General features: G+C 41.4%; 1 protein-coding gene across 6 annotated transcripts; it reads right to left on the bottom strand.

Annotated features, from left to right (window-relative positions):
* Positions 1-379: 379 nt before the first annotated feature.
* Syn2 (Syntrophin-like 2) lies at positions 380-12,320 on the bottom strand. Of its 6 annotated transcripts, none has more exons than XM_077412409.1 (11): positions 12,006-12,320; positions 11,162-11,471; positions 6,385-6,489; positions 6,054-6,252; positions 5,399-5,524; positions 5,146-5,307; positions 4,726-4,910; positions 4,461-4,619; positions 4,126-4,350; positions 3,804-4,007; positions 380-3,380 (listed from the first exon to the last, which is right to left on the bottom strand). In XM_077412409.1, exons 2-11 carry the CDS (start codon positions 11,222-11,224, stop codon positions 3,306-3,308), a joined length of 1,503 nt encoding a protein of 500 aa, XP_077268535.1. In that variant the 5' UTR covers positions 11,225-11,471; positions 12,006-12,320; the 3' UTR covers positions 380-3,305. The 6 variants fall into 6 exon arrangements, with proteins under 6 accessions (XP_077268535.1, XP_077268510.1, XP_077268529.1 ...); XM_077412384.1 differs by having other exon boundaries at positions 380-3,575; positions 12,006-12,308; XM_077412403.1 differs by having other exon boundaries at positions 380-3,575; positions 6,054-6,249; positions 12,006-12,303.
* Positions 12,321-13,776: the final 1,456 nt, after the last annotated feature.

Here is a 13,776-nt window from a genome sequence, read left to right as displayed (position 1 = left end):
CGAAATAAGACCCGACTATGAATACCAGCCCTACAGCGAACTAACTTTTCAAGCATTTGAAATTCAACGGGACTCGATAATATAGTTGTTTAATAAAACATAAAAATAACAATTTTAGTCTATTAATTCATATATAAGAAAAAGAAGTTAAATTTCTAAATTAATTTCTAAATAAAAAGCAGCAGCTAATAAATCTCTTTTAGTCCTTTCATAAAAATATAATATATAATAAAAACTTCAATATATATTAAATGATTACTCGACGATTTTATTGAATTACATTGTTACTTGAAAAACTCATGTTTTTACTTTTTAAATTATAATGCAATAAAAGGTGCCTAGGAAAGGAGTAGGTAACGAAGAGAGAACACAGCAGAGATTTGTAACTTCTAACAATGATATATTTTGGAACATATTGTCAATGGGGGATATAGACATTATATAACAGATAAACTATATTTCGAAATATAAGATTCCGATGTTAAGTGTTAGCAGTAGGCGAATTCGCTCCGGTATAAGCACGCGCGTAGGCAAAGGAAGATAAATCTGGCGTAGGAATCCGAATACGAGACGCAACGACAGGACTCGGAATCGCGAGCACTCGCCGAAAGAAAATCAGTTGAACATTCAACGAGTTCGTAGGCAAAGTACGTCGCGCGTACAACTATTTTCTATTTTGCGTAACTTATGGAATGAGCTGAATATCCGGAGAGATCACACAAACGAGCAGGTTTCGAGAAGAGATATACTCTGTTAAACGGATGATATAAAAAAAAATCCATAAAGTAACAGCATTCACAAAAGGTTTATTCTTACGCAATTTCAAATCCAAATAAAAGAAATCTCGGTTTACTTAATAAATATGAGGGAAATTTAATCGACGCGTGATGTTAACAGAGTGTACAATATATTATATCAGGGATTCAACGATCCACTAGCTTTAGAACAACCTGTAGTTTCGATAAATGACTATAATCTTAGACCTGATTGCGCTTCAGATCTTTTCCAGCTTCATTCCATTCTTGCTTAATTAACTTTTACTTATATAGAATAATTGTGCAGTTCTCGATAATTTTCCCAACTTTAAGCGCAGAGAATGCACGACGGCTATGATACATTATTGAGAAGAAAACGGTTGTTCAACGTTAAAAAGTAAAATTTTAGCAAATTAAACCTCCCAATTAATTAAAAATCAAACATTGTAGGAATTTATAAAGCGTTAAATTTTAATTTATACTTTAATACAATTTAAGTATTAAACTTTAACATATAAAACTTTATGTCAAAACATAAAAATTTTCAACAAACCGAATAAGTTTTACAGCGCTTAGATCGTCGACATCGCTCTGTGCTTAAATTTAAGATCGGGCATCGTTTAATTCTTACATGATATTACTACGATATATATTATATCGATCGTGAAAAAAACGTTCAGAAGAGATATAGGCGAAGGTACCCTTTTACATGATGAACGTCCACGTGACGACGGTAACAAATTCATCGAGGAACGGTGGTTTATTTCGTCCGAATGTTCTTCGTGTCCTCTCGCAATCGAGAGACGAGCGATAACATGCCTTGACCGTAAAGGTATCGCGTAAAAGACCCTGACGTTTTGTAGACTAGAAAAGTATAATCGGCATTGAATACGCAGTGATACAACAGAAGCGCGGATCTTTTATATTTTCTCTATGTTACTGTGTAGGCACTTTCTACGAGTAACCGGAAACACTCTCGAAACACGCAATGGAAATCAAAAAGTCTCCTCCTTGACACTAAAATTAGTTTTACATCGTCTCTGCGCGACGCAACGTGACCGTTCGTCTTAAGAAACTAAAGGGTTAGGCGAGCATTGGAAAATGTGCAATATTCTCGTGACTGGCGAGAATAATACTTCTTTTCTTGCTTTATAATTACTGTATTCAGTTCTCTTATCATATATATATATTTGTGTATATATATTTATATATATCCTACTCTCTCTTATTATTTCTCTCTAGTTGTTCGTTCATTAAAGATTTATTGCTTTAAATATAATTGCGAACCAATGTAAGATAATCACATAATATACAGTGTTAAGTCTATGTCGCTATAGCTAGTGATTGGAAAGAGATAATTGATATATTTAAAGACACTATAGATCTGTCGAGCTTGCCGAGACATGACATTCATATATCCATTACGTATCAAATAAGCTTTCCGCACATTCTTTCACAATCAGAATTATCTCATATAGATGAATTTTCGCGAATCGTACGTTAAACGATTTGTAGAACATAGCTATTGCATCTACAGAAAAGTAACAGCTAACAGTTACGGTACATGTTCCAATAACTGCAGCTCGATACTGTTGGTATCCACGCTTAATTTGTAAAACTTATTGCCCCCATCGATAATACTGCATCGATAAACAAACTATTTCAATATCCGACGTTACGTTCGAGTGAGCCGTCTAATTGTAGATTATAATTTATTGCTGTAGAGCAATTATTACTTTGACATTTTATCAGATGGACGAATCAATATTGTTTCTTTCAATTCAATTATACTCTTTGTAAAGCATCTCCTTAAGATTGCAAATTAGAACTTCTCTATTGAAATGCAACGACTCCTGTTTTATTTTTATAAATACTCTAAATATACAAATGTGTAATACGATTTCTCCTCGTCGACGAGAAACGGAAAGTTGATGCCTCCATTAATTTAGCTACTTGTTCATGGTTTTTAAGGCACCTGATACATGTATGGTACGCAATACAATGTGTAAGTGTACAAACAATTTGTTATAATTAAGAAATTATTCGCTGTTACTGTAACTTAAAAATCATGAACCCGCATATGTTGATTCCTATATATATGTATATAAATTCTGATTATCATCTTAAGATTTCAGACAAACGATATTACAAAAGCGCAACCGAGAGATATACAATACCAAACAATATTTACTAAAATACAATTAAAATGTATCTGTAAAAAGTAAATATAAAAAGTAAATTATATATAATTACATATAATATGAATGTGTATTTGAGATTACGTGTTCCTCAAAAAATTCAAAAGGGAATAAATGCATGTAGCAAAAGCAGGTAACATAATCGCATCGTAGTCGGGCAATCATACATAAAAGCATACTGCCACTATTAGAAACTCGCGAGAATTCTTATCTAGATGCGTACGATACGATAATAGCCGTTAGATTCATATATATACTAATGAAATTGGCTTTTGGTAGGACGAGTAGAGTATATAGTACCGCTTGGTGATTTTCATATGTAAACGATAAAAATACCTTTTGGATATATTGACTAGTTTCTGTCGCTTCCACCTCGTTCGTCCTTCTCTTGGTTCTCCCAGTAATTTTTCAGCGCACGTACTCGGTTCTAATCCGTACAACGATAACAGAACACAAATGTGATCCACTTGGTGATTCGTCGGCAATAACGTTATTACATCTATATTACATCTCTTTACGGAGTGGTCGACGTTAAAAACGTAGGGTCTACCGCGGCTACCTTCGCGGTAAGAAACGCATGCATACAGAATAACAAGTTTTGCAACTGGGAACACTCCAATTCCTGTCGAAACGTACGCAAAACGTAAATACACACATCCCTCTATGCGTATAAAAAAAGAGCAAAAGTTGAAAGATTTAATGCAACACTGATCTTTAATATATTTTTCAGGAATCTGAGACAACCAATCTCCTAATCAAGAAATTATACTTGATCTTCTCTTGAGAGAGAACGATTTTAACCACTGTGTTGCAATGAACCTTTCAGTTTCGTCAAAGAATTTGTGTTTACCTTCGTTTCGATAGCGATGCTGTCCGGCTCTTGGAAGTGCAATTTAAGCCTACTTTTACCATCGTCGCTGGACCCTCTCAATTGAGAAAATTTGTAGCGCCACGCGATCTCCCCGATTCCTTCATGCGACAACGTAAATCCTTGAGTCCACTCTAACGTTAGACCAGCGCTTCTACTGTTGAAAGTTACCGGGAAGGTTTTACTCTGCAACGAGAAAGGAAAGGCGTGAGAGGATGAGATTGACGACGCCGAAAACTGCTCTGCAAAAATGCATACGCGTCAATGTGTAAGTATACGAAAGTACACGACCGCGCGTGTATACCTTTAAATGCGTAACAGCCGAACATATGGCGGTGTGCCACGCCGCCTCGACCCGCAGAAGTTCTTGCCTGGTCTCGACGCTCAAGTAACGCGGCGGTTTTCCCGGACTCTGCGCCAGGAAGCAATGCTGTCGTTCGTCTACATTCTCCGATTCGCGCATCACGCGGAACATTGTTTGGTACACTTTGAAAGTTAACGCGCAGCGAGACCAGTCGCCTATATTGCACTGGAAGCAACAATAAGAATAATTTAGCATAATCCTCGCGATACTTGGAGTAAATCGACGATTTTAAAAGCTCAAAATATGTAGAATAAAGCGTACGAATTGATACATACAGGGGGTGTCTCAAACAACAATAGGTCCGGTCCTTTTAGAGCCAAAAATCTCGGTCTGTAACTCTGCCACGGTTGATTACTATTGCTCACTGCCTCGTTCACCCAGCCCATGTATTCTATGCGCTCGCCGACTCCGAAATTACGATTGTACAATTTCATCTGGAATTGAATTCAAGCTCATCGTCAAATAATTAATTATTGAATCAACTCGGAATATCATACACAGAGACATGACGATATTACAGTTATATATTATTTGTATCACCTGCAAATGCGTCAATCCTGTAATGTTATCAGTTATATATTTTAACCATTGGCTAAGAATAGCGCTATCATCGCAATGTATCACTCCTGTACGTGCTCCGTTAAGTCCTCTCACTTCAAAAGCGTTCCTCCTTAGTTTGTCGGTGCCGAATATGTATCTCGTCACGTACGCCATCATTAATGGAACTGAAAAGTGCCACGTGTTAATTATTATGCTACCACAAATAGTGCTCCTATTTCCATATCCCGTATCTGAACTGTTGTTGCTTCTCAAAAATTGATTATGCGACAATTTTTTTAAATATTTCATACGGTTTCATTAAAGTTTCATACGGATACACATGATGATAAATGTAGAATATAAAAAAATACGAAGTATTACATTTTAAATATTTATACTCGAGTAGACGCGCATAGCTACCTGTAATTACGTCCACCCATCTTTTATACTGCATCGAACTGGAAGATGCATTAGAACTTTGACGGCTGTGGCTGCATCTGGGACTACCCGCTTGCCTGTTAGGCGATATCCATCCGTCTTCCGCCGTACCATTGGCAACGTTATCCAGTTTTTCTTCTTTTTCTGTTGACAAGAATATCAATGTATGGGGCGTAATACATTCTCATTGCCATCTGTCTATTTTTTTTTGCGATAATGTATAATATTCCGGTACCATTTTTCTGTAGAAATGGCTTGGCCGCTCGATAATGCTTGACAGTTAGAACCACTATATCACCGGCGTTTCTCAAAATATTGACAGCGTCATCATGGTTGCACGCCGTGATATACTCGCCATTCACTAAAGAACCATAGAATATAAATTACGTAATGAACAATGAATCATATGTGATAAATGATTGCTTGAAATATTATGTGGAATAAAAACGAAGTCAACGTTTGTCTCGATAGGAGCGGGTATTGGCAGAAGCGCGAGTTGAAATCGATACTCATTAACTGTACATACATGGTGCCGCTCAACTATCGCGAAACTGTCAACTGTCGCGTAACTGCAATCGGCGCAAATAACAAGAAACAAGTATTAATAGAAGATATCGAATATTTTGTATTAAAATAGTTTAAGCAGAATTAAATACAGAAAGTAAAAGCTAAACATACGACAACGATGCAAAATCTCTCGCTTTTTTATTAAATATTTTATCTGAATTAAAAAAAGGTACTTTAGGTGATACACAGAAGATAAACAATATGTAAAATAATGTAAAATGAGAATATAAAATTTAAAATGTAAACTTAATAGAGAATGTAAAAAGCATCCCGCATTGATAATAAGTTTGATAACAACCTGCGTATCGACGTGTCAATGATACCTTTAATAATTGCATCTCCTACAAAAAGCTGGCCGCACTGATCGGCGGCCTGACCCTTATAGATCCTCGATATGAGTACTGGAAGCTTATGTTCCGCTCCGCCCTTTATGCTCAGCCCCAAACCACCGACCTTCTGCCTGGTGATTTGCACCATGCGCTCCTTAGCGTCCAGGGGTGGTTTATTGTGATTCGCTGCCTGCTAAAATGTATTCTCGTCTTTGACACGTTTCACAGCGACCGTAATCGATAAAGCACCGTGTCAGCGAGAGACTATTGAGCATCAATTCATTCGGGAAATAGATGATAATACGATTATCAAAAAGCACTCTACCTCGAGATCCTCCCGCTGAAGCTTCAACACCTCCATAGACAAGTGCAAACGCATCGGCACGGGTTTGCTTTTCCCATCGCTAACCGTCACCATCCCCGTCCGCACCTACCGATAATAAAATCAAATTTACAGAAGCTATAAAATTGCCATTCATATAAAATTGCCATTTTATTCGCTCGAAATGTCAGAGGAAAACTATGCACCTATATCTAAACGGAGATTGAAGATATGGAACAGCTTTATCAAATTGTAACCAATTATTTTTAGCAAACTAATTGGTTTAGCTTATCACAGTTTCTTAAAAGTATTATATATTGTCGTAATGACTTTTATATGTAAAACTAACATAATAACTGCGCGATACCATTTTCCTCATTATATAACTCGGCACAAAAAGCGGGCTTGCATTTGCAACCGGAAATTGAAGTGGGGAAAAAAAGTAAGGACCCCGCGGGATTGCAAAAGTTATTTTAGAGTTCTGAGAAACGAGAGATGCCACTCGGTGCGGAAGTAGCTCGAAGATTAAAGGGAAGAAAGACGCCGCCGTTTACGCGCACCGATAACGATAACTAACGAGCACCGGCAAATATTGATTGATTAAAGCGATTGATGCAAAGTCATTGTATCGGCCGAGCATGCATTTATGCATGAGAAAGTATTTTCGATATAAATTCTTAATTGAATGTCCACATTCATCGGGCAACGATCGTCCCTAATTACCCCAAACGGCATTATCGTTATTATGTTATTTCCCGTTCGTTGCCCGGCGGAACCGACACGATTCACCCTCTCCCTCGCTCTGCAGCTTAACCCGCGAGACCGCAACGGATCGGTTAAAATTAATTCATATTTGTGTCAATTTGCCATGCGGCTCGAGAGCCAACCGCGCCTCCGTTCTCGCGCGATTTGCAAACATCCATCTATAGGATTTCCTCCGCGTAACGACGACTCCGCTATGCCTTAGCTCAATTAATCGATTTTCCTTTTCTCAATACGAAGGCAGTCTAAATTATTCGCCCGCGATCCAATTCCGCGTCGTATACTCTTTTCTCCGACGATGACAGCTATAAGTGATGGGCAGGAAAGATAGCTAAATGATTAAGGAAGGACTATGCGCTTTCGCGGAGGTATCGTAAATTGACAGGAACTCAGCGAGCCATTCTTCATTAACGAGCTCCTTGACCAACTCCTGGAATCGAATTCCCTCCGCGAGAGAACGTCGCATGGAGAAGACAGTTTTTGTCCGCGAAAATTGTCAATTTCTTTTTTACGTATATTTATAATAATTATTAGGCATAGATCGACGTGTTGCATTTTGAATGAAAATTGGAGCGCGAAGGAAGGAAAAAGGGCATGCAAAGCGTGCTATATCGGTGGGCGGTTCATTTTACGCAAATTCATTTTACGGGAATTTAATATGCCATGCATATAAAAAACTGATTTCGAAGGTATATACATATATCAGCGAAAGCAAACTGAAATCTATACGCTTTTGTGTTTACGGCGAGCCGGCGAGCGGATCGATTTCGCTTGTGTCAAAGAAAATTATATCAGATTGGCCCCGAATGTCCCCGAGAAGACGTTAAATTTGTCGATTCGGCGTGGCACGTATGTATATTAAGTGACAATCGGAAAACGTTGCCCGACAAACGAGAGAGAGAGAGATTTTCGGGTTGTTAAATCGACAAAACGGGACGGACGCATTTTACCCCAATTATACACACTATATTTTTAGTAAAACTGCCTCGCACAGCGCATTCGTCATTTATCGTTAACAATTCTCGTCCGTTCCAATTAATCCGACGATAATTAATTATCATCGGAAACGCTGCAAGCGCCGAGGTATGTAAATACGAATCGGTGACGTGTCGCCAAATAGAGATAAATTTCCATGAAATCCGCGAGAAACATATTTTTCTATTATAAACTCTAGTACAAACTATCTAAATATAAAACGAGTACGTACATATATTTTTAAAGCATCCGCTTTTAAAAAAGCTTTACAAACTTATCCTACCCTATACATTTTGAACGCACGTTTTAAATAACCGGTCGAATAAAGCGTCATCGATGCTTTTTCAGTCTTATTGCAATATTCTCTCGTCGCGAGTTGCATTACGTATGTCGCTCGTAATTGCGTTAATTTTGCATTTTATGCAAAATTAACGGCGAAAGGAAAGTTCGACTCCAATCTCGCGATGGAAACTACACATTTTTCGCTCTATACTTTCTATCATTTTCCCGTAAATTCATATCGCTGCGGCGATTATCGGGTTTTACATTTCTCTCGTTACGGCAGGTTTTTCCGTAATAATCGATGGCCGAAAAGCGCAACGTAAAAATGATCGACGTTCGCGTGCCGTTCGTATTCTTCTCTTTGTTTTTTTTTCGCACGGTGAAACACTCGTTTACAGGATGAGAACTTTGTTGCGACGTGACAAACTATTGTCGCTCTCGGGTAAAACCGGCCGAGTGACAAAATCGCGGCGTGCCCGCGAGGAAATAAAAACCATACTCTCCGCGACGCGACGCAACGCGACACACGCCGCAGTTTGTACTAGAGTATCACTGAACGTATTAATTTATAATCCAGACGTACGATATGAAATCGCTCGTTATTATCGCAAAAGTAATTAAACATTATTAGTGCCGCGGCTATCACGGACGGCTATATCGATCTCTTCCGCGAAGTTGTGTCGGAGACGACGGCAGACACCGAACTTGCCAATTTGGGGTATGCGGGAGCGTTTATCAAAGCGAAATGATAAGGCTCCGTTTTCTGCGAAGACATCAATTAAGCGCTATTCGACGTTTATCCAGACCGTATAAAACCCGGCATGTAGAATCCGGCGGTATTAAAGCGTCCGGAGAGCCAATTTCGACTGCTGCAGAGGGGCCGTTTTCTGGTCTAACGAGCGTTCGTTAAAGTTAGCAAAGATTTAACCGATTCTCCCGGCTCTCGCCGGTTATACATATTTAGAAAGGGGAACGCGGAGTCGCTTAAACTCTAGTTATCTTTAACCAACGTTTATGAAAACCCGCGGGTCGATTCTCTATACCAATATCGGTCAGCGTTAATCCTATAGTCTATCTACATCTGTATTGTAGCTGCTACAATTTAGAAAGAAATTAGTGAAGCCACAATTGATTCCACGAAAGAAACCGTAGAAACGCGGCGAAACTCCTCCTCGCTATTTCCCGGCGATCGGCGAAAGGTCGGTCGTTCACGGGAGATTAACGACGTTAATGTCGTGCGATCGGAAAACATTTCGTGCACTTGTAGCTCCGGGAATTTCATCCGGGATAACCGGGAACGAGTGCGAGATACGGTCGAATGACGAAGGCCACCAGTCCACAAAATTTCAAGTCCGAAGTGACTCTCGGCCGTGCGTGGCCGCATTCTCTTAATCCGATTAACGGTCTAAAAACATGATAAAATGTTAAAATCCATTCATTTACTTGCCCCTCGAATTACGGGGAGACAAATGGGAATTTTACGCGCACATAGAGCGAGATAATTATAGTTACTCATAAAATGAAAAAAAAAATTTGTTTTTAAAATTTATTTCTTCTTGTTTTAGAAAACGCGCAAATCAATAAGCTGGCTTCTCGGCGTTCAAATTATCGCTGCGCGAACGATCGACAGGTTCAAATGTGTCCTCCTAATTATGGGAAATTCCGATGGTATTGCCTCATCAGTATTTACCCGTGTAAGAGCGTCGAGAGGACGTGGTAATGAGACCGTCGCGAATTACGTGCAACGCGATCCCCGACTAAATTACACCACGCTCGCATACACGGCTCTTTTGACCTTTCATCCGCTTTTATCGTGCCATGCACAAAAAACACCCAGGCCCCGTTCGCGTATCTCGCACCTAGCGGTAAACGCCGTCCGTGACTGCGTTGTACATTAACGTTGAGTGAAAACGTGGGTAAACGTAACTGAAAACACACAAAACGGGAAGATCAGAAGCGAGCGATAAAATGATATTAACACTCCTGTGTTACAACTATTAGTGTCACAGATTCTATCGAGTTGAAACGTAACACGAATATATAAATATAACAGGTAGTAAAAATTAATAATTATGTCATTAAGATTAATAATCATATTACGCCTATTACGCTAAAGAAACAATACGTAGAAATTAATGTTAAAGAAACAACAACGTCAGTGGTATCTTTAACATCGAGGGAATAAGAGGCGAAATATAGAGGATTATAGACGGACACGACTCGGCTCCCGCTGCGAGCGCTATCGATCGAAGGATCTTGACCCGATCCTACGGGAGTAGGTATAGTTGCCGAGTTTAGGAGTTAAGGCGGCTCCGATTCATTTCGCCCGAGGTGTTCGATACGCCGAATACACACACGGGCCGGGGAGAAAGGCATATATATATCCAGGAATATATTCGCCGCACATCTGCGCCGCATAGCGCGCGGCGCTTCCCCGAGACGCTTCCCCGATCGGGATTATGCACGCGTGCTGCATCCCAAGCATGCGGCTAAGTGCGAGTACGAGCGTGGATGCATTATTGATCACCGAAGATCGACGGACAACAAGACGGAGACAGAGAACGAGAGAGAGAGCGAGAGAGAGAGAGAGAGAGAGAGAGAGAGAGAGAGAGAGAGAGAGAGAGAGAGAGAGAGAGAGAGAGAGAGAGAGAGAGAGAAAGAATGTATGAGAAAGGGGGAGAGAGAGAGAGAGATAAAGGGTTGAGGAAAGATATCGCGGCTCAATCCTGGCGCTTCCGACCCTCGAGGTAAGCCTGTATACCTTCAGCTTCTGGTCAATCTTCTCCTCGATCGGAGTGCTCATCTTCGTCGCGTTGATTCTCATTATTCTCGCGCGCGATCAGTGAAGCGACGGCACCCTGGCGTATCCTTGAGAATCCCTTCTGCTGCTGCTGCTGCTGCTGCTGCTGCTGCTGCCGTTGCTGTTGCTGGCCTCAGCGACGACGAGGCTGGTAGCCACCGCTGGCGACATCGACGGGCACCGCACACCGTTACCCCTACGACTTCCTAGCGGCGAGTCATTCCTCGCGACGGCGACGGCGACGAGCCTTCATGGCACACTCTCTCTCTCCCTGCACGAGAAACAACCGCGCTGAGTTAGACGGAGAGGTCGTTGAATTCGGAGGGAGATTGATAACGGCGCGTTTTCAGTCCCCGAGAGACTTCTCCCGAGATTCGAGCGGTCTCCCCGGGAGTCCGGACGCCGCGACGCCGCGCGTCCTGCCCGCGACCCACGCGGGCCCACGGCGTCGAGCTGCTATCCGAACCCCGATCTGGGAATTCAAACTCCTCGCTGCGGACGCGCGAGAAACGTTCCCGGTTTTTAATAAGCCACACTTTTCGCGCTCTCCTACCGTCCTTTTTCGAAAATAGAAAAAAAAAATAGAAAAACCCTGGTGCCCCCCCCTCCCCCCGGTGCTTGATCGGGATGATCTCTCGTTTCTCGCGTGTCCGAGCTGAACTCACCGCGGGGAATCGGAAACGCCGCCGGTCTCAATCCCCGGACTAGACTCGTTGCCCCGACGACGACGCAAACGTCGAGCCACCTGATCCCCCCAGTGCGAGAGACCGTCGGCCTCTGCCCTTCCGACGTATCGCGGGCCTACCTGAGCGACGACGCGCGTCCGGCTGGTCGACGCGAGAGCGAAGCGAGTGCGCGACCTAGCTCCAGGAAGACGCGACGGGACGAGACGTCTCCGGGGAGCGCACGGCGCACAGCGGACGCGAGGCCAGGGGCAAGATGCACGTACGGATCAGCAAAGCTTGACCGGCGCACACCGCACACACGTACCGCGCGGACTGACTGGCTGGCCGAACTGGTGCCTGCTGCTGAAGTGCTGCCTAGTGCCTGCTGAAGCTGATTGCTGGTGAAGAAAAGCCGCGGCGCGCATCGATTTACGCGGGGCACCGCGCATAAGCGGCGCTCGGTCAGGCGCGGATCACGCGAGGGGGGTTTTTACGTTGCCCGCCGGCCGCCGGCCAATCCGACCCTCCCCCCTCCCCCCGACCGGCACCCTTCGCGAATCGCGTCCGCGCGCGCAGGAAGGATATTTCGGGACAATTAAATTTCGCGAGATAACTCGATTTTTAATTACGAACACGTCCCATCACGTGTCCCGCTGTAACACGATGTTCCGTTTCGACGCGCCTTGGGGAAACGGCGTTCCTCATCTCCACTCCCTCCCGGTTTTAGACAGAAATTGGATTTCGTATTTGACTAACTTTCGACTGACTCGTCGAGTTACCCTGGTATTATCGCGTTAACGTGGGATAGAACTGTTATAACGTTTCGTTTAATCTTTGGTACGTGGAAAGAATGGATTATTATATCGGGAGCAACGATTTATAATTAGAAATTTCGCTTCGAGCCGTTCTGCCAGTTGAATCAATCGCCGATTAATTTATAAGTAGAAGAGAAAAGTTAAATCGAGATTAAAGTTGTTCGAAATGAAATCAGTCACTCCAGGTCATTCCGAGACATGGGAAAAGAGATTGTCAAGATTATTCATAAATCCTTTTGATCCAAGAGCTCTTTAATTTAAGTCTGGCTTTAGATTAAAATTTTATCCAGACAAATAGCGACCTTATAGCTCAAGATTGCACTGATATTTTTAACGTAAATCTTAAATATAAAATTGGACCTCTAATTCCAATTGTAAATGCTTTCCGAAGGGCCCTCGTCGAGCTGGCCCTGATTAAAACCCCGGCAGCATTGTCGTATGGCGGGAATTTTAAAGATACATTGGATATCGATGTGAACCGGTGTCTCACAAGTCCAGCGTCATAAGGATAAAAATTAAGAGGGCAAGACAAAAGATCCTTTGCTTGCACAATCTGCTCAATGTGTCCACCATTATTTTCAATGGACAGTTTTATTCAGTTAAAAAGATTCTTCCAAAATCTTCCACACTGGACTTACGGGACATCTTGTACAATAGAATAAAAACGTTGTATAACCGATACCAAAATTATATTGTCTTCAGCATTAATTTGAACATTTGCACATATACGTTTTGTACACAGCGTGAACATCCAACAGATAAATGTCACTCGACGTATCTTCTACTTCGTGTAAATTGATTTATTAAATGACACAATTGATAACACGTATCGTACGACATCTCGTCGATTGAATCGTACATCTCAAACTTCCACACGTATTTCGAAATAAAAACATCGTCGCTATAAGTACATATGATACAAAACTAATGCCGTGTAAAAAAATAGTATTGTATTTAAATAATGAACTATATATATATATATATATATATATATATATATATATATATATATATTTTTCCCTACTTCTCTTCCTCGTATTATTTTATAGGAGAGAAGTCCTCGACATATTTTTACATTATGTAATATCACATATGT

Source organism: Temnothorax americanus, unplaced genomic scaffold, assembly GCF_048541705.1.
Source record: "Temnothorax americanus isolate GAGA-0224 unplaced genomic scaffold, ASM4854170v1 Scaffold10, whole genome shotgun sequence".
NCBI lineage: Eukaryota > Metazoa > Arthropoda > Insecta > Hymenoptera > Formicidae > Temnothorax > Temnothorax americanus.
The sequence above is the reverse complement of the archived record's forward strand: the minus strand, read 5'-3'. Positions and strand labels throughout refer to the sequence as shown.

Bases quoted from the DNA above. Each gene is read 5' to 3' on its own strand.
- Syn2 (XM_077412384.1), bottom strand. From the start codon at position 11,224: ATGAGAATCAACGCGACGAAGATGAGCACTCCGATCGAGGAGAAGATT. The intron at 6,490-11,161 runs GTATACAGGCTT...TATTATCGGTAG, and splicing joins AGATTGACCAGAAGCTGAAG to GTGCGGACGGGGATGGTGAC. The intron at 5,308-5,398 runs GTACCGGAATAT...TCTTGTCAACAG, and splicing joins GCCATTTCTACAGAAAAATG to AAAAAGAAGAAAAACTGGAT.